The 27,353-nt window shown below is 43.0% G+C and overlaps 1 protein-coding gene across 1 annotated transcript; it reads left to right on the top strand.

Moving 5' to 3' along the window:
* Positions 1-4: 4 nt before the first annotated feature.
* Positions 5-26,644, top strand: MORC3 (MORC family CW-type zinc finger 3). Its single transcript, XM_066545566.1, has 17 exons — positions 5-59; positions 5,214-5,286; positions 7,129-7,261; positions 10,281-10,495; positions 13,803-13,950; positions 14,640-14,787; positions 14,873-15,004; positions 15,280-15,399; positions 15,805-15,902; positions 17,906-18,010; positions 18,114-18,236; positions 18,348-18,422; positions 19,514-19,556; positions 20,452-20,636; positions 21,130-21,961; positions 22,086-22,249; positions 25,017-26,644. The coding sequence occupies exons 1-17, from the start codon at positions 21-23 to the stop codon at positions 25,168-25,170; spliced, it is 2,787 nt and encodes a 928-aa protein (XP_066401663.1). The 5' UTR covers positions 5-20; the 3' UTR covers positions 25,171-26,644.
* The last annotated feature ends 709 nt before the right edge of the window (positions 26,645-27,353 follow it).

Genomic DNA, 27,353 nt, shown 5'->3' with positions numbered 1-27,353 from the left:
CGCGGGGCCGCGGCCTGAAGATGGCGGCGAAAACACAGGGCGGGATCCGCCTGAGCGCGGTGAGTGCGGGCGGGCGGGCGGCGGGGCCGCGGCCGGCCGGGGCACGGCACCCGAGGGACCCGCTGGGGACCGGCTCGGGACCGGCTCCTTCCAGCCTGCTGCCATGGCCGGGGACACCTCCCACCGTCCCAGGCTGCTCGGAGCCCGTCCAGGCTGGCCTTGGGCACCTCCGGGGTCACTCCCTCAGCGAGGGCGGGGAGCGCTGCCGCGTCTCTGTGGGGGACGTGGGCCCGGGGGCTTCCCGCCCTCATCCCCGCTCTGATCCGGGAAAATTCCCTCCTCTGGGTCCGGCCGGGCTGTCCGAGGGGAAGGTGAGGGCTGGGGGTGGGCTCGGTGCTGGGGGCGGGATTTCCCCGCCTGTGGCGAGCGCCGTGACCTCTAATTGCCGGCTTGTAACTTCAAATCTTAACTACTTTTATTGCGAGCGGCCTAATTACAGTTTAACCCTAATTGCAGCTGAGAGGGATGAGTGTTCGCGCAGTTCGGTGCTGCTGTGTGGGGTTTTCAGTCGCAGCGTTGTTGCTGAGCTGTTGTGGCAATTGCTTGGGTTGTTTGTGCCGATGGAAATGAAGTTAAAGCTGCTTTTTCAGGGGAAACAGGAGAGGTTTTCCCAAGTCAATGCCTCTAAATCTCACCTGTTCTCATCACCTTGCTTTAGGACAGGGGAAAGGAGCGGGAGTGTTCTGATGAGTAACTTCTGAAATATTTGAGTGACAAATACTGAGTGTAAGGAAGTGTGTGTTGGAATATGCTCAGCACTGCTGGCATTACAGAATCATTTAGGATGGGAAAGACCTCCCAGATCATTGAGTTCAACCTCTGGCTGAAATTTTATCACCTAATATCGATTTCTGTTACCCTAATAGCCATTTCTGTTACCTTAATGTGAATTTATATTACTCTAATAAAAGTTGCTAAAATAAATTACTCTAGAGGTGAGCCTAAACATCATCTCCTTGAAGTTCCAAAATTGCATTTTCATTTTGATTTCAGGCCTTTAGTTCTTGCAAGTGTTTGAAACCCATCATTTGTGTGATATTTTATTGCAGCAGGGTTGTCCTGCTTCTTTAGATAAAGATTTGGATTTATTATTACTTTTTGGATGTGTTATTGGTTGTCTTGAGAGGAAAAATATCAAAAATCAGCCTTTGCCTGTGGCAGTTCAGAGTTTAAAATCATTCTCAGGTTGAAATCACTTTGCCAGGCTGAACTCTCAGAAGTACAAATGAAACAAGATGCACTTGGGAACTTTCTGAATTATTTTTAGGCTGCTCTTTGGTTTTGTTTGTTGCAGGCACAGCTGAGAATTTGCATTCAGTGGCTTTCCAGTGAAAGCTGTGGGTTTTGTAGGGTTTTTCTTTTTTTTTTTTTATTTTATTTATTTTTTGCTCAGGTGAAGCAGCTGATGCAGTTTTGACCAGGTTTTATAAAAGGCTTTGTAATGCAGAGAATGGTGGGGAGAGCTGATAGTCACAGTTCTTTGGCAATATAAAATATTTCCTGTGGATTCAGAGGCACTGGGAGGGCCTGGGAACTCATTCCCAGCCTGGAATTTATCTCCTGCTGGAGCTCTGGCAAGATTTTTGTCCAGCTGAGCAATGGAGCAGCTCAGGGAAGTGATCCAGGTTAATATTTTAAGAGTGGTTTTGAATTTGGATCGGTCCCTTGATGTGGTTCATTGAGCAGTGCTGACCTGGGATTGTGTAGCTGGCAGGGGAAATTTCAGGAGGAATTTCTGTCTGGAAAGGTGCTCAGGCCTTGGAATGAGATTCCCAGGGAGCTTTGCAGTGCCCAGCCCTGCAGGTGTCCCCTGCAGGTGGCACTGAGTGCTCTGGGCTGGGGACAAGGTGCTGCCCACTCTGTGGGCTGGCAGGGCTGTGCCAACCTCAAGAATTCCATGAAAATGGCAGAGTTGTTCCCAAGAAGTTGTTAAATAAATGCAGGCTAAACCAAGCTGCATTTTTCACTCAAATGAAAGATTTGCTGTCGTGATGATGGGTGACACAACACACATTTATTATGTGCAAGCCATAAGTTCCTAAGATGAGGCAAACTCTGCAGGGGTTTGGGATTTGTGCACACCTTGGGATCTGCAAGGGGTGGGAACTGAAATTCCCAAGCTGCCTGTCATTTTTGAGGGATAAACTGCTTTATTCCTCAATATTTGCTGCTATAACTGAGGGGATGCTGTCCTCAGGACAGGTCAGTTCCAGATAGGCAGGTTTGAACTGCATTTGGCTGCACAGAAAAAAATGAAATTACTAAAGAAAAACTCACTGAATAACGAAATATGTTTGGCTGAGTGAGCAAAACAGCTGGATTGGCAAAGTGAGTGTTCAGCTCTTACTGAATCTCAATTAATTATGAGCTAATTAAAGTGGTGCATTGATGAATTAAGTGTAAGGACAAACGGACTGAAATATTTCCTGGTGAGTTCATCAGGAATTAGGGAGTGCTTGCTGACTGCTGCATTGCTCTGGAGGAAGCTACAAAACTGATGGCCTAAAACCACCGTTCTCCTGCTCTTTAATCTGATTTTGTGCCCTTGTTTTAATGAGCCAGGCCAGGCTGGATGGGGCTTGGAGCCTCCTGCTCTGCTGGGGAGTGTCCCTGCCTGGGCAGGGCTTGGGGCTGGGCGGTCCCTAAGGTCCCTCCCAGCCCAGGGCAGGGTGGAATTCTGTGACCCGGTGCTGCTGTGGGCTCTGAGGTAACTCTCCCATGAATTCCCTGTGGCACTCATGCTCAGCTTTTGCTGAGGGATGGGAGATGGGTTCCAGTTCCCATCTTCCCCTCCCTGTACCTGTGACACTTCCCAGTGCTGTGAACATTGCAGCCTCCCCCAGGCAATGATCTGGAGAATGCCAGCAGGATTCCTGGGATGTTGTTCTCACAATTCCCAGTGGTTCACAGCAGTGGAGCTGTTGTGTTACACAGGCAAGCTTTGATTGCTGTGCACACAGAATGGTTTGGGTCACAGGCAGAAAAAGACATTTATTGGTGATGACACCACTGTGGGTGACACTGAGGTGTCCTTCCTCAGCATTGTCTGATGGTCAGGGGAGGTGCTGCTTCCTTTTCAGAAGGAATTTCTTCCAGGAAAGGGTGCTCAGGCTTTGGAAAGAGCTGCCCAGGGAGCTTTGCAGTGCCCAGCCCTGCAGGTGTCCCCTGCAGGTGGCACTGAGTGCTCTGGGCTGGGGACAAGGTGCCCATGGGGCACAGCTGGCACTGCATGGGCTGGCAGGGCTGTGCCAGCCTCAAGAATTCCATAAAATTCCCAAGTGTGAATTGATGCCTCTGTCAAAATCACAGCCAGGGCTTCTTGCCAAATCCCTCTTGCTGAGATTTCAGGGAATCCAGCAGGGAGCCCAGCAATGGATCCAGCAGGGAATCCAGCACTTGCAGCCTCCTGTGTGCCTGGAGTTCCTCAGTGTTTCAGCAGGGAGCTGAGCAGATGCCAAATCCCTGAGTGTGCATCCCTGTGGTGGGTTGGGGATTTTAAGTCTGGTTTTGTTTTGCCAGGGAGGGATTTCAGGTGGGAAAAACCCCAGCAGTTGTTTCTGGTGGATTTTGATCCCAAAGCTTAGAAAACCCAGGAGCAGATGCTGGAGAATCAGATGAGGAGAATCACCCAGGGCTCTGAGGATCCCCTGAGTTCCTGCACAGCAGGGGGAGAAATCCCAAGATGCTTTTGCCCACATGCCATGGCACATGTGAGGTTTCCATTAATAGCCCAGAGGAATTTTTCTTTTGGATTCAGAATTACTTGGAAGTGTTTGTTGGGAGCACCCTGGCTTAGCCTGACTCCATGCACCAGATTTTGCAAACCTGGAGCTCTGCAGCACAGATGGCAACGAGGAAGGTGCTGTCGGCTCCCTCTGGTGCTCCATGGAGAAATGCAGGGATTAGGTTGCACTTGGAATTGTGTCATGTGCTGCTGTGACCTGAGCATCGAGGTGACAGCTCTTGGCACCTTCTGTTGCTCTGAACCAGGGCTGCTGCTTCTCCCTGTGCCTTTCTCCTGCTCTGTGCCTGGTTTGTGGCTCTGGGATTTGCTTTTAGCATCATTCCTTTTCACCTTGGAGCTTTGAGGTGGCTGCTTGCTTTTATTTGCACTTATATTTACACTTTACTTTTATTTACGCTTCATACCTTGATAGAAGTGCTTGTCAACAAGTAACTCTGTAAAATGCAATGTGGATATGTGCACAGTATTTTAAAATCTCTCTCAGATTTTCTCTGTGTAATAATGTGGATTTTGCTGTGGTTTTTGTGTGACTCAGTGGTACAAGGGCAGTTTTCAGTGTGTTGTGTTCATGGTGCTGCTTTTTCTGCCATCGCCACGACTCTGGCAGGGGGGCTTGAGCACATCTGTGCAGGGGGTTTGTGTTAAAGGCTTTGTAGGAGTGTAACCATGGATTTCCTCAGGGCTAATGCAAACACAACCAGCAGCTGCAGCAGTTAAATTTTTTCCAAATGTTGTGTGGACAGGTCCTTAACTTACATGGATTTTTAGTTCTGCTTTTCCACGTCTGGAAGTGAATATACGTGAGCCTAGGCTGGGGCTGCTTGGCAGCTCTTTGGCACTGACATCTCCAATTTACATGCCCTAAAGAGGTGCTTTATTCGCATATTTTCATCTAATTCTGGCAGTGCCTGTGCCTTTGTGTGCATGAAATGTGTGAGATCCAAGTGCTAAAAGCACCAAGCACCCCCTGAGAGGGGATTTTGGTCACTGTGGGCACAGACAGTGCCCCACAGAGGGTATTGGGTGCTGCTCACTCTTCACATGAAGTTTGAATCCCTCTGGTTTAAGAGGTGAGTTTTTAACATCTGAGAGCTTCTGTTACTGGGTTTGGACCATGGCTTTGATGTTTTCTGTAACCTCTGGAATCATTAGATAGCAGTAGTTCCTTATATGTTTATTAAGATAAAGGATTGTTAGGATGACAGCCCATGCTCAGAACATGCTGAAACTGTGCTTGATTTCCTCTTCAAGAGCTGTGTTAATGTTCTCTGCCAAAACCCAGAAATCAATTCAATTACAACTTTCTGGTGGTGTTGTCCAAACCAGCCTCGTGAAATTTCCTTTATTTGACAGCCTGGTTTCTGCCTTGGAGAGCACAAACTAATGCCCTGCTTGTGCTTTATTCCAGCTGTGCCCAAAGTTCTTGCACACCAACTCCACCAGTCACACCTGGCCCTTCAGTGCAATTGCAGAACTCATAGGTAGGTGATCAATAGCTTGGGATAATTCTTGTTCCTTGGTACAAACCCTTTTTCCTTCCTTTTAGGGGAAGACCTGGCTGAACATCCTCAGTGCTTTTGCTTTTTGTTCTGCTCCTGTTACCTGCATTACCTGGGGCTTGTGCATCTCTTTGTTAGCTCCTGATGATCATCTTGCCTTTGATTGTGAGCAGAAGTCAACTGGACATCTCCAGTTCCTCTTTTCCGCAGTCAGGGAGTGATGAGCTGGTTCCTCAAAATAAAGGTGGGGCTTGGGCCCCCAGCCAGGCTGACTGAGCACCTGGCTGCTGTCAAAGGGAAGAGCAGCTCCTCTGGTCACACATTTCCCCCTTTTCCTTTTCCTTCCCCCCCTTTCCTTTTCCTTCCCCCCCTTTCCTTTTCCTCCCCCCCTTTCCTTTTCCTCCCCCCCTTTCCTTTTCCTCCCCCCCTTTCCTTTTCCTTCCCCCCCTTTCCTTTTCCTTCCCCCCCTTTCCTTTTCCTTCCCCCCCTTTCCTTTTCCTTCCCCCCCTTTCCTTTTCCTTCCCCCCCTTTCCTTTTCCTTCCCCCCCTTTCCTTTTCCTTCCCCCCCTTTCCTTTTCCTTCCCCCCCTTTCCTTTTCCTTCCCCCCCTTTCCTTTTCCTTCCCCCCCTTTCCTTTTCCTTCCCCCCCTTTCCTTTTCCTTCCCCCCCTTTCCTTTTCCTTCCCCCCCTTTCCTTTTCCTTCCCCCCCTTTCCTTTTCCTTCCCCCCCTTTCCTTTTCCTTCCCCCCCTTTCCTTTTCCTTCCCCCCCTTTCCTTTTCCTTCCCCCCCTTTCCTTTTCCTTCCCCCCCTTTCCTTTTCCTTCCCCCCCTTTCCTTTTCCTTCCCCCCCTTTCCTTTTCCTTCCCCCCCTTTCCTTTTCCTTCCCCCCCTTTCCTTTTCCTTCCCCCCCTTTCCTTTTCCTCCCCCTTTTCCTTTTCCTCTCCCCATTTTCCTTCCCCCTCCCTCCAGAAAATTAACCCAACAGAAGAAAACAGGGATTTTTCAGCTAGATGAGGTCAAAGCTGTCCCAAAGGAGGAAACCAGAGCCCTGTGGCTGTGGAGAGGCCTGGCTGTTTTGGGAGTACAATCTGTTCAATCATCTCAGCTCTTTTCACACTCCAAATACTTCCAAACTTTCAGCTGTACCTGTCTGTCCTCTTTTGTGATGCTGAAATACATTTTATGAAATATTTCACTGTGATGCAATTTGGACTTAAAGTTTATAGGAAGAAACCTGCCAAGGAATCACCAGCCTGTGACCAAGCAGTGATTCCTGTGATTGGCTTGATCTGTTTTCTGTGTCTCAGCTGAACCTGGCAGGCAGGCAATGAGACAGAGGTGCCATCACATCCCACCCTTCCTCCCCCTCACAAATGCCTGGGGATGAGGGGAAAAGATGGACAGAAGTGGCGTTGGGGCAGCTGAGCTGGGCCTGGCTTTGCTGCCAGGAGGGCTTTGTGGAGCCCTGGTTTCTCTTTACTCAGTTTGATTTTCACATCCTGTAAACAGAAAGTTGAGTCTAAAGCATTTTACAGTAAGGGCTGGGAGAAAGCAGACATTGCATCAGCTGCTCTGCAGGCAGGAAATGAAACTGGAACCTGGGCTTGGTTTCATTTTCTGTTCTCGTGTGAGCTGCTCACCTCCAGCTCCATCTTTGGTCTTTGTGTCACTGTCATTGATCATCTGGGCAGTTTTGTGTTGGTTTGGTGAGGTTCTCCTGGGTTGGATGCAGCTGTTCCATCCTAACACTCTGATTGACTTTAAAGTGTGTCTGCACTCAGTTAATTTTTGTTTTCTGTGTCCCCCACTGCTTTCCTTGCCCTCAGACAATGCCTATGATCCGGATGTGAGTGCCAAACAGATCTGGATCGACAAGACCGTCATCAACGACAACATCTGCCTGACCTTCACCGACAACGGCAATGGCATGAACTCCGAGAAACTGCACAAAATGCTCAGGTGGGCACCTCCTGGCACCTGCCTGCTACAAATTCCACCTCTGCTTCTGCTATTCCTCACTGTATTCTTGTTTCTCATCCATAATTCACTGGTTTTGCTCATAAATTCAGCATTTCTGAAGGTCCAGGTGAGACTCCAGAGCAGGCAGATGCTGCTAAAGCTTCCCTGTAACTTTGTCAGGGAACTTTTACCTCATCATTTCCTTTTATCCTATCTCTCAGCCTTCCCTTTATGCTGTGGAAACTCTGTAGTGACTGCTAGTAGAGATAAGGAGAATTCAAACATTTGATTTTTACTACCATCATAATCTTTATTATTATTGTTGTTGTTGCTATTATTGGAGATAAGGAGAATTAAAATATTTTTACTATTTATTATTATTAATAATAATAACCACAACAACAACAATAATTTGGTACATGAAATATGTGAGATCCAAATGCTAAAAGCACAAAGCCACAAAGCACCAAGCACCCCTGAGATGATGATGATGATGATCTGAGCTAAGGAGAATTCAAATATTTAAAATAATAATAATAATAATAATAATAATAATAATAATAATAATAATAATAATAATAATAATAATAATAATAATAATAATAATAATAATAATAATAATAATAATAATAATTTGGTACATGAAATATGTGAGATCCAAGTGCTAAAAGCACAAAAGCACCCCCTGAGAGGGGATTTTCGTTGCTGTGGGCACAGACACACTTGCTTTAGTTTAAGTTAGTGAATGAGAGAAAAAGGGATTTTTAGCTCAAACCCATTGGAATATTAATAGTAGAATGTATTGTAGAAAAATTAATGGATTTTCTACTATTTAAATTATTGTCTATTTATCTTTAAATATTCTGTAGGGTTGGAACTGATTTTTCTCTTATTTCTACAGAAGCAAAAAGCTTCTGTGCAATTTCTCTTTTAGTGTAAAAAACTGCTCTGCCTGCAGATTTAAATTTGAGCAAGTTTGAATTCAAACTGTTATTTTTCTATCTAACATAACTGTTATGTTAGATACCATAATAAATCCTAAATTCCATGTGCAGTTCCCTGTTTTACTTGAAGTGTGATACAGAAATGGAAAACTTGTGAATCAAACTTTTACTAGGAAGTGGAGAGAGAAAAGAGACAGGGTTAGGGGCTTTTATTAGTATTAATTGTGAAATTACAGGGTAACTACCAGAATCCCATAACAATGCTTTTTCACCTAATTCCAAATTTCATATTTCTGTTCCATACTTAAAAGCTGGAAGGAGATTTCCCTAAGTTTTTGATGTGTGGTTTTAACAGCGTTGTCCAGATGATTTTAGGATTTAATTGTTCAGGAATCCCTGACCTCTAAAACAAGAGGGTTGGGTTAAATAATTTGCCAAGTCCTGCACTTGTATCTCTTGAACCCTCAAGTTTTGCAGGGATTTTTTCCCACCCTTGATGCCTTGAGAAGGCTGACCTAGAGCAGAGGCTGGAAGGAGCTAAAGAATAAAGCAGGGATTTAATAGGAGAACTCAATGGATGCACCTTGGGCAGCACAAGAGCCCAGCCAGGGCTGCACCCAAGATGAACCAAAATGGTCCCAAAATGGACAGCCAGTCACAAGGTCTCTCACTTTTAGAAGTTCTGCTCTGTGGCAGTCATTTTCTGGAAAAAATCCCTTTGCCCAGGATTTCTCCTGGAAGCTGAGAAGCCTCAGAGAAAAGGAAAACAATTCTTATCTCATTTGCTTCTCCTGTGTTGTGCTCACATGTGGAATGTGTTTGGAGATTGTTCACCCACAGGTGATTGTTCCATTGGATTCTGCTGGGAGTTGTTTTCACTCTTTGGCCAATCAGGGCCAAGCTGTGCCAGGACTCTGGAGAGAGTCAGGAGTTTTCATTATTATCTTTTTAGCCTTCTGTCTGTGTCCTTTCTGTATTCTTTAGTATAGTTTAGCATTCTTTAATATAATATAGTATCATAAAATAATAAATTAGCCTTCTGAGAACATGGAGTCAGATTCATCATTCCTCCCTGCCACAGGGCACCCCACAAATGCAATACTGCTCCATTTGCATCTTGGAGTTCATTGTCCAATTCCAGCTTTAGGTTATGGAATCTGTCTCAGTTTGGAAAGCCGGGTGCCTGCTAAGGAAGGCAGGAGCCTCCCCTGCAATGGAGAATGTAAACCCCCTCCCCCCAGCCTCCAAATTGCTATAAATTTTTAATTAAGGGGCTCTTAGGCAAAAAATATGGGAGCAGGAAATAACAGTTCTTTAATAGGGAAGAAAATAAAAGGATAAAATAAACAATGCAGTGCACTAGAACAACACTGCCAGAGTCAGAACACAACCTGACACCCTGTGGGTCAGGGTGTTGGCAGCAGAACCATTGGAATTGTGGGTCAGCCCTCCTGCAGTGTCAGGGCTGGTTCTGCTGGAGCAGGGATCCTGGAGAAAGGTGCAGTCTCTTCCTCTGAAGATCCAGTGGGAGAAGAGGCAGCTGCTGTTCCTCTGGGGAATCCAGTGCAGAAGCTGTGCTGGTGTTCCAGAATCTCCAGATTATATCCAGGCAGGAATGCTTGGCCCCTCCCTCTGGGCTCACATCTCCCAATGGGATGCTGCAGTTCTTATCAGCCATGCAGGGACATTCAATGGCTGTTATCAGCAGATGTCCCCTCCCGAGGGAGGAGTGATTGTGAGCACTCAGAGAGAGATAAGGCAAACTGCCCACTTGGGAAAAGATAATCTGCCATACAGATGGGAATGGAATCCATCTTGCCTTGCAGTCTGGAACAGAGACCCACCCTGCTTGTTTTTCTCTCTCCAGCCCACGGTGTTTGTGCTCTTGGGCTGAGATTTGGATCATTTGTCCTTGGTGCCCAGCTGGAGCAGAAATTGTTTTGTCTCCCTGCTCTGTGCACAGAGCTCACCATCCCATAATACACAGCCCAGCCCCAAACACTAAAGCAGCACAGAATGTGAAACCCCTAAGAGCTCAAACCCGAGGCCTCACCCTCCGTGTTTCCCGGTTGCAGCTTTGGTTTCAGCGAGAAGTCGGTGATGAACGGCCGCGTCCCCGTGGGGCTCTACGGCAACGGCTTCAAGTCGGGCTCCATGCGCCTGGGCAAGGACGCCATCGTCTTCACCAAGAACGGCGACACCATGAGCGTGGGGCTGCTGTCCCAGACCTTCCTGGAGGCCACCAAGGCAGAGCACGTCATGGTTCCCATCATCACCTTCACCAACCAACATATCCTTCCTGCCCGCCCGCCGCAAAGCTGCGGCTATGGCCCAACTCTGGGGATAACGGTGCCCCAAGGAAAGCTTTGGCTGCTTTTGTGGGTGCTGATGGCAAAGTTTTCTCCTTGGAGGGCAGAACATTTCCAAATTTATATCAAATTTTAAAATTTATATTAAAATTTCAAATTTACATCAAATTTTCAAAGTTAATATCATTTATTTAAAAATTAATTTATAGGAAAATTTATATCGAAACTTCAGATTTATACATGGATGTTTATATCACTTTTCTTCTTGGAAAGGAGAAAATTTCAGGTTTATATCAAAATTTCAATTTTATATATTGGTGTTTATATCAAAATTTCAAATTTATATAAAAATTTCAGGTTTATATCAAATATTCAAAGTTGATATAGTTTATTTAAAAATTATTTTATAGGAAAATTTATATCAATTTTTTAAAATTTTCAAATTTATATGTGAATGTTTATATCAGTTTTTCTCCTTGGAGAGTAGAAAATTTTCAAGTTTATATCAAATTTTCAAATTTGATGTAGTTCATGTCAAAAATGAATTTATATGAAAATTTATATCAATTTTTAAAATTTGATATCATTTATATCAAATATAATTTTATATGAAAATTTATATAATTTTTTTAAATTTTCAAATTTATATATGGTTGTTTATATCAATTTTCTCCTTGGAGAGTAGAAAATTTCCAAATTTATATCGAATCTGAAAATTTATATTAAAATTTCAAAATTATATCAAATTTTCAAAGTTGATACCATTTAGTTAAAAATTAATTTATAGGAAAATTTATATCAATTTTTTAAATTTTCAAATTTATATATGGATGTTTATATCAGTTTTCTCCGTGGAGAGTAGATAATTTTCACATTTATATCAAAATTTCAAGTTTATATCAAATTTTCAAATTTGATATCATTTATATCAAAAATGAATTGATATGAAAGCTTATATCAACTTTTCAAATGTTTACATGGATGTTTATATCAATTTTCTCCTTGGAGAGTAGAAAATTTTCAAGTTTATATAAAATTTTCAAATTTGATGTAGTTCATATCAGAAATTAATTTATATGAAAATTTATATCAAAACTTCAAATTTATACATGGATGTTTAAATCACTTTTCTTCTTGGAAAGGAGAAAATGTCAGGTTTATATCAAAATTTCAATTTTATATAAAAATTTCAAATTTATATCAATTTTTCAAAGTTGATATAATTTATATAAAAATTAATTTATATGAAAATTTAGATCAATTTTTTAAATTTTCAAATTTGTATATGGATGTTTATATCAATTTGCTCCTTGAATACATGAAAATTTTCAAATTTAATATAATTTATATCAAAAATGAAATTATATGAAAATTTACATCAAAATTTCAAAATTTATATATGGATATTTCTGTAAAAAATTTCCCCTTGGAGAGGAGAAAATTTCAACTTTATACCACAATTTCAATTTATATCAGATTTTCAAATTTGGCATCATTTATATAAAAAATGAATTTATATGAAAATTTATATCAGATTTTCAAATTTATATATTGATGTTTATATCAAAATTTTCTCCTTGGAGAGGAGAAAATTCTCAAATTTATATCAAAATTTTAATTTTGTATCAAAATTTCAATTTCGGATCAAATTTTCAAACTTACATCAAAACTTCATATTTATATTTTCAAATTTGATATCATTTATATAAAAATGAATTTATATGAAAATTTATATCAAAACTTTAAATTTATACCTGGATGTTTATATCACTTTTCTTCTTTGAAATTTTGATATAAACTTGAAATTTTCTCCTTTCCATTTTATATATTGGTGTTTATATCAAAATTTCAAAATTATATCAAAATTTCAAATTTATATCAAATTTCAGTATAATTTTATATCAATTTTAAAATTTGATATAATTTATATGAATATTTATATAAATCTATATGAAAATTTCTATCAAATTTTCAAATTTATATATTGATGTTTATATCAAAATTTCAAATTTATATCAATTTTCAATATAATTTTATATCAATGTTTAAATTTGATATAATTTATAACAATTTATGTGAATATTTACATGAATTTATATGAAAAATTCTATCAAATTTTAAAATTTATATATTGATGTTTATGTCAAAATTTCAAATTTATACCAATTTTCAATATAATTTTATATCAATGTTTAAATTTGATATAATTAATAACAATTTATGTGAATATTTACATGAATTTATATGAAAATTTCTATCAAATTTTCAAATTTATATATTGATGTTTATGTCAAAATTTCAAATTTATATCAATTTTCAATATAATTTTATATAAATTTTAAAATTTGATATAATTTATATGAATATTTATATGAATTTATATGAAAATTTATATCAAATTTTCAAATGTATATATTGATATTTATATCAAATTTTCACGTTTATATCAATTTTTGATATAATTTTTATATCAAATTCTAAATTTGATACCATTTCTATCAAAATGAATTAATATGAAAATTCCTATCAAATTTTAAAATTTTCAAACTTCCATATGCATTGTTTATATCCAAATTTTTCCTTTGAGAGGAGCCATAAGCCAGGAAATTATGCTGTAATTGGTTAAAACTTCTCACTTTGTAGGGATTCTGAGCTGTGCAATGGGCAGTTGGGAATTGGGTGCAGCCGTTGGGCATTGGGTGCAGCCGTTGGGCATTGGGTGCAGCCGTTGGGCATTGGGTGCTGCCGTTGGGCATTGGGAGCTGCCGTTGGGAATTGGGCGCTGCCGTTGGGCATTGGGCGCTGCCGTTGGGCATTGGGCGCTGCCGTTGGGCATTGGGCGCTGCCGTTGGGCATTGGGTGCAGCCGTTGGGAATTGGGTGCTGCCGTTGGGCATTGGGTGCAGCCGTTGGGCATTGGGAGCTGCCGTTGGGCATTGGGTGCTGCCGTTGGGCATTGGGAGCTGCAGTTGGGCATTGGGTGCTGCCGTTGGGCATTGGGTGCAGCCGTTGGGCATTGGGTGCAGCAGTTGGGCATTGGGTGCTGCCGTTGGGCATTGGGTGCAGCCGTTGGGCATTGGGAGCTGCCGTTGGGCATTGGGAGCTGCCGTTGGGCATTGGGAGCTGCAGTTGGGCATTGGGTGCCGCCGTTGGGCATTGGGAGCTGCAGTTGGGCATTTTGAGCTGCCGTTGGGCATTGGGAGCTGCCGTTGGGCATTGGGTGCTGCCGTGTCCTCATTTCCTGCAGTCTGTGCTGCATTCCTGTGCCTGTCCTTAACCCAGTGCCCACGGCAGATCAGCGACCCCGCAGAATCCAGGAACAGCCTCAAGGCCATCCTGGCCCATTCCTTGTTCTCCACTGAGGAGAAGTTGCTGGCAGAGCTGGATGCCATCATAGGCAAAAAGGGCACCAGGATCATCATCTGGAACCTTAGAAAGTAAGAGAAATCCAGGCTTTTACATCTCATTCATTTCATATTTTCTTTCAGTGTGTGCAAACACAGAAGGATTTGGAGTAGTAGAAATGAAGAGAAATCCAGTCTTACTTTTCACTAATTTCACATTTTCTTTCAGTGTGTGCAAACACAGAAGGATTTGGAATTGTAGAAATTAAGAGAAATCCAGGCTTTTACTTTTCACTAATTTCATGTTTGCTTTCAGTGTGTGCACACACAGAAGGATTTGGAGTTGTAGAAATTAAGAGAAATCCAGTATTTTGCTTTTCACTAATTTCACATTTTCTTTCAGTGTGTTCAAACACAGAAGGATTTGGAGTAGGTGAAATTAAGAGAAATCCAGGCTTTTACATCTCATTTGTTTCACATTTTCTTTCAGTGTGTGCACACACAAAAGGATTTGGAATTGTAGAAATTAAGAGAAATCCAGTCTTTTTTACTTTTCACTAAATTTTCTTTCAGTGTGTGCAAAGACAGAAGGATTTGGGCGTTCTTTGTGTGTGGAATAACTGGAACAAGCTGTGTGCAGTTTACAACTTGAATCCAGCTTCCCAATTTTTATTTTAGCAAAATTCCCCTTTTTCCCTCATTTCCTGGCTCTCCCACAACAGCTCCTCTTGTATTTGCTTTTTTCCTCTATAATGAATACATTTTCCCATCTTCATTCTTAGAGATAAAAATGACAAACCAGAATTTGACTTTGACAAGGATAAATATGACATCAGAATTCCAGAAGACTTGGATGAAACAGGCAAAAGAGGCTACAAAAAACAGGAGAGGATGGACCAGATTGTTCCAGAAAGTGATTACTCCCTAAGAGTACGTGTTGGATCTTTAAAATTGGGATTATTTTTGGAAGCTGGAGGGTGTAAATGTTTTCATTTTAACAGAATCTGTTTTCTAGGCTTACTGCAGTATTTTGTACCTGAAGCCAACCATGCAGATCATCCTGAGAGGGCAGAAGGTGAAAACACAGCTGGTTTCCAAAAGTTTGGCCTTCATCGAGAGGGATATTTACAGACCCAAATTTCTCAATGTATCCTTTAATGTTTCCTTTGCAGAGCTGAATTCTGTGACTGCATTTTCTTCAGTTATATTGATACATTTGGGGTTATTTTTTGGTGGGTTTTTTGGTTGGTTTGTTTGGTTTTTGGGTTTTTTTGTTGATGTTGTTATTTTGGTTTTTTTAAGTCCTACTGAAGGAATTATCTCAGTATAAGAAAAGAAAGCTCTAAGACCCACTCAGAGTAACTCTTATTTTTTTTGTGTTCCATGAGATTCACCCTGTTTTTCCTTAATATCTGCTCAAAGGCCAAAACAGTCAGAATCACTTTTGGATTTAACTGCAGGAACAAAGATCACTATGGAATAATGATGTACCACAAAAACAGACTCATCAAAGCTTATGAAAGAGTTGGCTGTCAGTTAAAGGTAAGAAACTGAGGCTTCAGAATATTTCAACATCTTGATAAATTTCATTCAAACACTGATTTTAAAAAAGAATATGGATGGAAAGCAAGATATTGATGTATACTTGATAAAATCACCTTTTTTTACTCTGTGCAGCACTTGAAAATTGTATTAAGTTGTTTGGTTTTGAGCTGTTTGATACAAAAATATGAATCTGAGCACATGTTTCAGGACAAAACCAGGGGTGGAGCAGAGGATTTGTTCTTTAGGGGGTTTATATGAAGACTTTCTCCTTGCAGAGGAGTCATAAGCCAGAAATTCCTTTTTACCCAGTGTAGATCCAGTTAATAATTACCTCCAGCAAACTCTTGCAATATTGGCATGGATTTTGTGTTGGTTTTCCTGATAAACTTTAATTCCTTTCAGGCAAACAACATGGGTGTGGGTGTTGTTGGGATTATTGAATGCAACTTCCTAAAACCAACTCACAACAAACAAGATTTTGACTACACCAATGAATACAGGTATTTTTATCTGCATTTTCTAGCCCATATTGCCATTTCCTGGGAAATACTTGATAAAGCTGCTTCTTTCAATAGGAAGAATAAAAGTTTCTGGTGTTGTGGCCAAACCTGGTTTAAATGCAGACAGTTCTTTTTAGACCCTTTTTTGTCTGCCCCCTCTTTGCCTCTATCCCTTTCCTTATAAATATTTTCCCCCAAAATCCACTCCACCTTGTTTTTCCCTGGATGTTCTTTTGTGGCTGTTCAGGAGGAGGCATTTTCCATGTGCCCAGCAGTGCTTTTAATGTGGATTTTCATGTGGAAATTTTGGGCATTGATAGCAAATGTTGGTGATCCTGAACCATTTCCTGTGTGTGGCACCAGCAGTTCCCTTGGCACAGGGCAGGAACTGGGAATGCCCGGGGCAGGCACAGGGAGCAGGGAATTTTTTCCACTTTTTGGGGTTTTTTGAGCACTTCCCATGAAAGGGAGATTTCCTCAATCCCTTTGTGTGTCAGCACCCCAGGAAATCTGGGAACTTTGTGCCCAACCAGTCTGTCCAAAAAATGTCATTAAGTCAATATCCAGAGAAATGGGGAGAATCAGAGGATCACTAAGGCTGGAAAAGACCTCCAAACCTTAGAGTGCCACATCCACTTGTTCCTGGACATAACTTTGGGTGGGAGGAGTGAGTTAATCTTGCAATTAAATTAAATAATGAGCCAAGTTCATCTGAGGAGAGGGAATTCACCCAGCTGCTGCTTCAGCAGCAAAACAGCTTCTCCTGTCTGGCTGCTGTGTGTTCTGTCAGCTCCTGGTGCCGTGGAGTTCCCTTCCTGCAGGGATTCCTGGCTGTGCTGTCCCCACTCTGTGTGCTGTTTGTCACCCAGGAGCAGGTTCCCCATGCCAGCTGCATTCCATCCAGGAAGCAGCAGCTGCATTTCACCTCTGCTTTCAGCACTGTTAAGTGGGAATGTAACCCCCCAGCTTTCTCTGGTTTTACCCCCAGCCACCTCCCCTGAGTGACACCACACTTGAAACATCTCCTGGGAAGCTTTTTGTGCCAGGAGTGCTGCAGGCTTTCACAAAGTGGTTTGGTTTGGTTTGGGCTGGAAGCTTGTGAGCCTGATGGAAAGGTGCCCTGCACTTCTTCCCTCCCCACAAGATGGACGTGGTCCCATCCATGCCTCACTGCTCCTTTCTGCCCTTCTGCTGTCCCCTGGCTCAGCACTTCCTGCTGAGGTGACCTGGATCCCAGCTCTGGGTCACACTTTGAGTTCACTGCACAAACATTTGTGTTGGTTTGAGGCCCAGGGCAGGTGCTGAGCCAGGGCTGGGCTGGTTACTCATCCACTGGATTGCTCAGAGCTCAATTCCAGGGGCTGTCCTCACCTCCCCTCCCCTGGGGGCTTTGTTGTTGTTGCTCACCTCTCCCTCCTGGGCGTGCCAGCTCTGGGAGTCCCTGAGCTGCACCAAACAAAAAACTCAGAAACAAAACTGAAAATTACCCTGAGTGAAACTGAGCTGCTCCTTTTGTCAGAGTGCAGACTTGATATCAAATGTTTGCCAGCTCCTTGTTGGAAAGTTGGACATCAGCCTGAGAGTAGCCATGAACCTGCACTTGGGATGTGCAGGAGCAGCCAGAACCAGGGTCAGGTGCTGGATTGGTTTTGTGCTTTTTAAAAATTCCATGGTTGAGGCTGAACTGGTGAAGCCCCTCCAGGATTTGCTCTGTCTATCAGCAGCACTCTTGATTTCGGCCTTTGTGCTCTGACTCGTATTTCCAGGAATTCCTTTGCTGACAAACATGACTCAAGACAATTCCTCATTTCTACAGGTTTTGAAATAAAAACATTTTATAAAAGAAAAAAGGAAAAGCTTTTAGAAAAGTTTTTTTCCCACTTTTGTGCAATTAGAAAGATTAAAGTGGTTCATGCACTTTTTCTGTCACTGGAGTTTATAAAGATTCTTCCTGTGCTAGAGTTGGATTATTCAAGGTGATCTTTACATTCTTTTCTTTGCAGACTCACAATAGCAGCACTGGGAGAAAAGCTCAACGATTACTGGAATGAGATGAAAACCAAGAAAAACGAGGAATATCCCTTGGCTCTGCCCGTCGAGGAGATCCAGTGAGTGCCGTGTGACAGCAGAGAGCTGAGCACACTGTCCCTGTTTGTTGACAGGAGAGCCCTCTGTGGTGTGCAGGTGCTGATGTGTGTTGGTTGTGCCCAGGAAACAGCCTGACCAGACGTGGGTGCAGTGCGACGCGTGCCTCAAGTGGCGGAAGCTGCCGGACGGAATCGAGCACTTGCCGGAGAAGTGGTACTGCTCCCTGAACCCCGACCCCCAGTTCAGGTAAGGACACACGGCCCAGGGACACCCCAGCCCTCACACAGCCCCTGGCAGCAGCAGGGGTGCTCAGCTCCTTCTCCTGTGGGGCTTTTTGTGTCCTCTTCCTTCCCTCAGGAATTGTAACGTGCCAGAAGAACCGGAGGATGATGATTTAATACACCCCACGTACGAGAAAACCTACAAGAAAAAGTGAGTTCTGGAGACTTTTACAGGGCTCCCAACACTAAACACACCAAGGACAGCTGTGCAGCAGGTGGGGTGACAGCCCAGCTCCCAGAGGGGTGATGGTCCAGAGGATTTGGCAGTGTGAGAACAATCAGTTTGGGACATCCCATAAATAAATGAACAATCAGTTTGGGACATCCCAAAAATAAATGAACCATCAGTTTGGGACATCCTATAAATAATGGACAATCAGTTTGGGACATCCTATAAATAATGGACAATCAGTCTGGGACATCCCATCAATAAATGGACAATCAGTTTGGGATATCCCATAAATAAATGAACAATCAGTTTGGGACATCCCATAAATAAATGAACTATCAGTTTGGGACATCCCATAAATAAATGGACAATCAGTTTGGGACATCCCATAAATAAATGAACCATCAGTTTGGGACATCCTATAAATAATGAACAATCAGTTTGGGACGTCCTATAAATAATGAACAATCAGTTTGGGATGTCCCATAAATAAATGAACAATCAGTTTGGGACATCTCATCAATAAATGGACAATCAGTTTGGGACATCCCATCAATAAATGGACAATCAGTTTGGGACATCCCATCAATAAATGAACAATCAGTTTGGGATGTCCCATAAGTAAATTATTAATCAGTTTGTGATGTCCCAGAAGCAAAGTCTGAGGGCTCTTAGGAGACCTTGGCTGGTGTAAATTTCAGAGGTGCACATTGAAGCATATTGAAAGGATCAACACATTTATTTAGGAATAAAAGAGTTCTTAGCTAAGGTGTATGACAAAACCTGATTTGGGTAATGGTGATGCTGCCTTATATTCCAGAAGTGGGAGTTTGGGGTTGTTGTAAATATTTTTATAAATAATCTAGAGGGAACCTGTTGGAAGTTAAGCTAACTTCAGACAAGTTTCCAGCTTCCTGAGGAAATTCTCATTCAATAAACAAAAATACTTGGCTTATTGTATCTAGCTGAGATGAGGAGTATTGTTTGCTTTTAGATCTTAGATTCAGTTTTTATAATGAATGAACAGTTTGAATCTAAGCTCTTCATTTCTATTCTTTCCTTGTGCTGTGCAGGGACAGGGAAAAACTGAAGAGGAGACTGGAGTACAGCCACCAGGTAACTGCTGAGGCTGGCAGGAGCTGCCTGTGTCTGCTGCAGCATCCAGGTTACTCTGGTGGCTCTGCAGGATTTGCTCACCATGAGGAAACCCCAAATCCCCTTTCTTTGCTGCCCAGTGCTGGAAAATCCACCATTTCTTTCTCCTTAGGAAGGAGTTTGAGAGGGACAAAGGCCTCTGGCCAAAGCTAGAGGAGATGGCAGTCACTGCTTTTATGGCAGGACACCCAGTTCTTGAAAGGGGATTTGTTTTAAAGTAAAGATGCCCTTAAAAGTGGAGATCTCAGTGGGGATAGACAGAGGTGGAACAGCTACACTTGTGTAGGGAGACACTCAAATTCAGATTAAACCCAGATGCAGATCAAGGTGTTTGATGGGAATGTCTGGACTGTAACTCAGAATCAAATTTTCTAAGTGGGATTTCATTTCAGTTGCATTCAAAGTCAATTTCTGACCTAAGATCATTTCTGGAGAAGAGATGCTGCATGTGCTGTTTTAACCCATTTATTTCATTTTACTGTTTCTCTGCCATTACATCTCCCCCACTACAAAAGGAATTTCTAAAAGTGAAAAAATTGCTCATTTTGGGCCAGCTGAGTGAACCCTGAGCAGCTTTCCCAGGGATGTCTGTCCTGGAGTTTGTGTCTGACGGGCAAACTCCAGACAGAGACACAGCTTGGGAAAAGCTCTTGCCTGGGATTCAGCACTTTCAAATGCAAAAGTGGGATTTGCAGTAGTCTTGTCAGCATTTATCATCCTAAAATCCTGAGTCTGGGTTCAAGGATATGGAAATGTCAGAATTTTAGATGTTGGTATATAAAGAATTGCTTAAATCTCTCCTGAAGAATCTACTAATATCTGTTTATTTCCATTCTTAACTTACATTGTCTTATAGATCAATAATGAAATATTTTTAAAAACATCTGTTTCTTCAAGTAAAGACTTCAAAACATTCTCAGCTCCGAATGCAAAGGAAGCTCTTCCCAGGTTACTTATACCAAAATCCTCAGATGCTTCTGTTAGAAGATCTCTGCCTATTTTAATTAAAGTATCTTCCCCTCATTTGGATGCTGATAGCAGGTGAGTGGACCTGTACAAAGGAGATTCCTGTTTATTTCTAAAATCAATAAATTAATGAAAATGTTGGTGTTGGGGGCAGCTCCAGCTGCTGAAATTCCTGTGGGAATTCTGGGAGCACGGGAAGCTCCAGGAGACTTGGTCAAGTACAAAAATGAATGCAAGAAAATGACAAAGGAGCATTTTTAGTGATTTGTCTACTCAGGAACAGAGTTTGTGTTCTCCCCACTCCACAGGCTGTTTTCCTGAAACTCTGGGGATTTTCCTGGGGATGCTGGGTCTGTTTCTGAATAATGTGGGAGTGTGGATGGCAGGCACTTGTTTTTGCAGGAATTTATTCCTGCAGGTGATTTTTCTGGAGTGGTGAGTTTGGAACAGTGCTCAGAGAAACACACTGCCCATGGTTGGAAACAAATGATTTGGCAGCATTTAAGCAAATAAATTATTATTTTAATATTTGAATAAATAATGATTATTTGAATGTTTTCCTCCTCAGTCTCAAAAGGAGGACGCAGAGCTGTGCAACACCCGTGTCCCTAAAGACGCCTCGGCTCAGCGACAAAACATTCAACAATCACGAGGAGGAGGATGATGATGAAGATGTCATCATTTTAGAGGAGAGCAGCACTCCAAAGCCTTCAGCAGATCCTGATGTTCCTGTGGTAAAAACAGAATGCATCAATTTGGATCAGGAGGAGAAGCAGAAGGAGAACTCTGCTGTGGGGGAACCTTGCAGTGCAACCACTTCAGAGGCAAGAAGTGAACAGCTGAGCTCAGCAACACAGACAGAGCTCCCAAAGCTGGTGGTGAAAAAGGAGGAGGTGGAAGACATCCCAGTCCAGATTCCTGGGCCAGGGATGGAAAAGGAACAGCCCAAGGTCAATGGTGTTCCTGAGACATCTGTAGAGATGGAAAATGAACTGAAAAATCAGCTGCAATCATTGAACAGAGAAAAAGAAATGTACCAAAGCAAATGTGAAGCGTTAACCAAACAGGTGGAAACACTGGAGCAGCAGCTTTTGGAGATGAATAACAAATATGTGAAAAAGGAGATGTGCCACCAGGCAACGGAGACAGTTCCCTCCTGTGGAGAAGGGAGCGATGGCGGGAGGAGCCTGGCAGAGGTGACAGCTCTCTATGAGCAGGCCCTGGGGGAGATAGCAACGCTCAAGGAGCAGTGCAGCACCCTGCAGAACCTAAAGACTGAGTGCAGCAAATGTGCTGATGGGGAGAGCAGGAGTGAGCTGGATGAGATGGCAGTGCAGCTGGATGATGTTTTCAGGCAGCTGGACAAGTGCACCACTGAGAGGGACAGCTACAAAAGCCAGGTACACCTGCTGAAACGCTCCTGACACTTCAATTATTTCTATTGTTCGCTCCCTGTTTCACAGCACTTGTACTACACAAGGTTTTGAATAGTTCTTACAGCTTGATTTTTCTTTTGGTTGGCAGATTGAAGTCCTGGAAGTGGAGAAGAATCAAATGGCCTGTCAGTGTGAGGAGCTGAAGGCAGAGCTGGCTCAGTTAAAAGCTTCAATCCCCCAGGCTGTAGCACGTGCAAATGATTCTACCACCAGTAATGTAGAAGACTCTGTAAATTTTTCTGATGGAGAAAGGTATCAGTTTTGTTCTTTCTAGATGTTATTTCAAGATTTTTGCTTGTTGGTTGTATTTCAAATGTTTTGATGAAGGTTATGTTTGATAATTGTATAATAAAATGTGATGCTTGCAATTCTTTTCTACTGCCTTTTGTGACTCCTAACTAATGTTGTTGTTTTTTTCTTTTTTATCAAGTGATGTTTGTGATTTATGATTTGTGTGAGCAGGATTGGCCACAAGAGAATAGCAAACAAATACTTCTGAAAATATCCAAAATGTTGTATAATTTCTAACCACAACTTGCAAACCAAGGAGAGAAAAGGGAGGCAGGAAAGAGGAGGGTGATCATTATTTTCTGCTGTGCAATGAACTTCACTTTAAGAGTCTGTTTTTCTCTCTTGAATCAACTCAAGAGTCTGGATTTGAAACTTTCCTGTAAGAACTCCTTGCTGCAGGCAAATCCTGTGGAGTCCTGGGGTCTGGGGTGTGTCTTGGAATTAAACCAAGGTTGAAACTTCCAGCTGGAGAGCTTGGAGCTCTTGGGAAGTGGGAACAGCACACACACAAAGCCCAGAGCAGGGGGAAGCAGAGTGAGCTGAGGTCCCTGCTAGGGGAGAATCCAAGGGGGAGCATCAGCTCTGATAAAAGGGGAGTCAGTTAAGGGATCAATTCAGCAAATTGACCCCTGGGACCAGAGGAGAGGCATTTCAGAGGGAGCTTTAGGGCCTTGTAGTATCTCCAGAAGTTCACATTCCTGGAAAAAGGCAGTTGGCATGCTCATATTTAGGACAGCCAGAGCTCCATCCTGTCACTGCAGCCTCAGTCCCAGGGAAAACATGGAATAAATCTGCCTGGAAGCCACCTGGAGCCCCATGTGAGTCAAAAAGGGAGTAAGGACAAGCAGCATGGGGTGACTGAGGGCAAACTGGGGATCAGCAGCAAGGCCAAGAATGGAAAAAGCTTTTGCACCTCAAGTCCTGTGTCCAGTTCTGTGCCCCTTTAAAAGGACAGTGAGGGGCTGGAGCATGGCCAGGGGAGGGGCTGGAAAACATCCTGGGAGAAGCAGCTGAGGGAGCTGGGCAGGGGCTGAGCCTGCAGCAAAGGAGGCTCAGGGGGGCCCTCACTGCTCTGCACAGCTCCTGACAGGAGGGGCAGTGAGGGGGGTCAGGCTCTGCTGCCTGTCCCAAGGGAAAGGAAGAGAGGAAATGGCCTCAAATGGCACCAGGGCAGGCTCAGGCTGGAGATTGGGAAAGGAAATTTCCTTGGAAAAGTGGTCAGGCCTTGGGCTGAGCTGCCCAGGGAGGTTTGGAGTCACTGTCTGTGGGAGTGTTCAGGAGGAGCCCTGGGGATGTCATTTTGGGGTGATTGTTGGACTGGATAATCCCAAAGTTCTCTTCCAGCCATGGGGATTCTGGGATTCATGGCCAGCGTGACAGAGCCAATTGAACTCAATAAATTCCTGATGCCATCAAATTGGAGTAAACTCAGGAGGGCAGAGCTGCTGCTGAGGGACTCTGACCAACTGGACAAATGAGCTGGAAAAAAATCCCCTGAAAATTCCACAGAGGCACCTGTGAATTCCTGCTGGGGCAAGTGCCCGTGGTGCTGGGGACAGTGGCAGCGCAGGCTGAGCCAGCAGTGCACTCTGCTGGTGGCACCGCCCTGGGGCAAGTGCCCGTGGTGCTGGGGACAGTGGCAGCGCAGGCTGAGCCAGCAGTGCACTCTGCTGGTGGCACCACCCTGGGGCAAGTGCCCGTGGTGCTGGGGACAGTGGCAGCGCAGGCTGAGCCAGCAGTGCACTCTGCTGGTGGCACCACCCTGGGGCAAGTGCCCGTGGTGCTGGGGACAGTGGCAGCGCAGGCTGAGCCAGCAGTGCACTCTGCTGGTGGCACCGCCCAGCTCCAGTGACTCCTCCCTGCTGCCCGGCACTGGGAGCCCAGCCAGGATCCCTCGACGCCCTGGCAGAGTGGAGAATAACTTGGATTCTTTCCAGAGACTCAGTCTTAAAAAAGAAATTGACCCACATTAGAAATGACCTGTCAGCATTTAATTTTAGTTTTCATTATAGCTCTGATGTGCGTTTATTAAAAGAATTAGCAAATAAATGCAAGACTTGGAAGTAACTTCCCCCACAAGTTGATGGAGATATGGCAGCACTGGGAGAACTGGGTAAAGGATCTGAGAGTAGAAGGAAATGGGCCACAGAAGGGATGGCTCATGGCAAAACAATTTGATCAGGAAGAGGACACAGCAAGGACATCCAGGAAAGAAACCAAAAAACGAGAGGCACAGCCTTTTCCCTGGGCTATAACTCTTCCTTCCTCTTTATATTTTAAAGCCTTTGCACAAACTCCTCTTTCTTGCCTTCTCCTCTGTTTTTCTCTCCTTTTGTTCCCGTGGGTTATCGTAGTTTGGGTTTCTAAATGGATAAAAATACCAGGCCTTAAAACTGCTTTGAGAAATACAGGTGGTGTGGGGGAAAGGATTGTACCAATGCTTATTCTGAAATATTTCTGACAGGAATTCAGGTTAGGATTGGTTTGAAAAACTGAGGGAATATCCCCCTTCCTGCTGAAAACCGTAGAGAAGCTTGGAAAAAGTGGTAGATTTAGAAATAATCTTGATGCAGCTGCATCAAGAAAAAATGCATCCTTTTTTTTTTTTTTTTTGTTGGTTTCTGGGCGTCATGGAGCACCTCCAGGCTGGATTATGAGTCCAGCTCTGTGAGGTGAGCTCTGAACACAGAATCCATCCCCAGCTAATGCTGTGCTGCTCTCTCCCCAGCCTGAAGCTCCGCTCTCTCCGAGTGAACGTGGGACAGCTCCTGGCCACCATCATGCCTGACCTGGACCTGCAGCAAGTGAATTATGACATTGATGTGGTGGATGAAATCTTAGGGCAAGTGGTGGAACAAATGCATGAAATCAGCAGTACTTAAAATCTCGGTGTTTTAGCAGAGTTTTAGTGCTCTTCCATTATAACCTGTAGGTTCCAGACTGTAAATGGGGCTGCTTCACTTTATATATTTGACATAGGTGGATCTCTCAGTGTAAATATTCCACATTTAGCTGTTCACTTCCTCCTCAAGGAACACTGTCAATACTGACCCACCCTGATGTACTTAATTAAGGATTTTGCTTTGGAAATGTATTTGTAATTAAATTTGCAGATATTTTTACTATTAGGAATCTTAATACTTTTCTACAGACACCTTTTGGTTGACTTTGGATCTTATATAAGCATTAATACCTGTGAGTATTTCCTCTTCTAAAGTAGTGGAATATTTTAGAAATGCAAAGAAAAAAAAAAAAAGAAAAAAGAACTTCCTTGATTTCCTTCCCAGAGTTGTTGTATCCCACAGTGTTGTTCCATTGCTCCCAGCAGTGTTCTGTGTTGCATTCACGGGATAGAAATGTAAGTAGTAGGTGAGAATTTGGGCCATATTTGGGGAATATTTGTGTGGTACTACCAAAAGAAGGGTTCTTAAGGGTTTTATCCTGAAAACTGGGGATGGACCAGTTGGATGGAAGCACTTGGAAAAGGAGGGATGCTTCTTTATCTGTGGTGTAAACAACAGGGTGAAAATGTTCAGCTCCAACAGCTTTAGACAGTTTTTATTACAGGCAGGAAAAGGGAATTCCTCTTTTTCACATCTCCCCTTTTAGAGTTGTGTGCTCTAAATCTTCCCATTTTTCCATGATCATGGGAAAACCTGGAAGCAATGGTACCAAGAGAAATTCCCAGCCAGCTGCAGGGATTTCTTCCCAAGTCATTGGGAATGACAAACTGGGTGGCAAAGACAGCAAATCCATCTGTTCCTTTGTGGTGGGACTGGTCACCCAAAGAGCGATCCAGAAAAATGATTCTTACTTTGAAATTCAAAAAATGATTTCATTAGTGTTCAATATGTTAATTCTTAGGAAGTATCTTTTTTTTTTAATTTAAATAAAGCCAATATTGTTGGCTTTTGCACTGCTACTGTCCTGAGTTAATCCCTTGGTGTCCCTTTGAGTTGTAGTTCAGTGGAATTCTTTCCATGGACAGTATTTCAGTGGAAGATCTCTCTCTATGCCAATAACGGGAATGCACTACTGTTGTACTTTATAAAGAGAAATTGAATGTTTGATTTGGGAAGAGATGGCTGTAATATAACTATGTATGACTTTTGCAAAGTTTATATTTCCCATTTCTTGGTGTGTAGCTTTTCCATTTCTTAATCATTATTTATTACGTTTCATCAGACTGTAGCTGAATTTCTTGTAGACAACTGGCAAAATAGAGCACATGTCTATATTAAAATGGCAAATTTACAATGTACATTTACACTTTGGACAACGGTGGACTTATGGAAATGGTTTCTATTTACTTGTTAAAATGTATTTTTTGTAAAAAATAAAAAGATATAAATCGGAGTTTGCAGGATCCCAACTTGTGTTTGTTTCTAAATAAAGCCTGGCTCAGTCTGGTGTAGGACTGGTATGGAAATGGGATGGGAATGTCCTGGATATGGAAAAAGCAGCACTGGTATAATCCAGAGGGTGTAAACGGAATGGAGCTGAATTTCAGAGAGCTGAATTTCCAGAATCCAGCTGAAATTTCCAAAATCAAATTTGGAAATTTTCAAATTTCCAAATTTAGCTGAATTCCAGAGCTGAAATTCCAGAATTTCAGGAAGTTCTGCTGTTGATTCATGGATGAGCTTCCTTGCCTTCAGAAATTCACCGAGCACGTGGACTTGCACCATCCTAAGGCAGTTCCTACTGCTGTGGAACTCCTCAGGACTTTGGTAAAAATAATTTTAAAATCCCCTGTTCTATGCACATCCTTCTCCCTCAGCTGGAAAGAGATGGAGAAGGAAGGGGTCGGTTTGTGGGTCAGGGTTTGGGGGTCCCTGGGGTGTGGGGTTAAGATTGATGGAGATGGATGAGGAGGGCACTGGATCTGTCATGACTTAACTCAATAAATGGTCTCAAACACTGCCAAAGGAGGGAGTTCCCTCAGGATAACTCACCTAAGGCAAACAGGAAGGGGAAAGGTTTGGAGTGAGCACAGCACAGAAGATTGCAGTGTGCAGACAGTGGGAAAAGTGCAGATACAACACCAGGAGGGTGCCAGGCTTGG

This window comes from Molothrus aeneus, chromosome 2 (assembly GCF_037042795.1).
Source record: "Molothrus aeneus isolate 106 chromosome 2, BPBGC_Maene_1.0, whole genome shotgun sequence".
NCBI lineage: Eukaryota > Metazoa > Chordata > Aves > Passeriformes > Icteridae > Molothrus > Molothrus aeneus.
The sequence above is the reverse complement of the archived record's forward strand: the minus strand, read 5'-3'. Positions and strand labels throughout refer to the sequence as shown.

Bases quoted from the DNA above. Each gene is read 5' to 3' on its own strand.
- MORC3 (XM_066545566.1), top strand. From the start codon at position 21: ATGGCGGCGAAAACACAGGGCGGGATCCGCCTGAGCGCG. The intron at 18,011-18,113 runs GTGAGTGCCGTG...GGTTGTGCCCAG, and splicing joins CTGCCCGTCGAGGAGATCCA to GAAACAGCCTGACCAGACGT. The intron at 19,557-20,451 runs GTAACTGCTGAG...ATTGTCTTATAG, and splicing joins GACTGGAGTACAGCCACCAG to ATCAATAATGAAATATTTTT.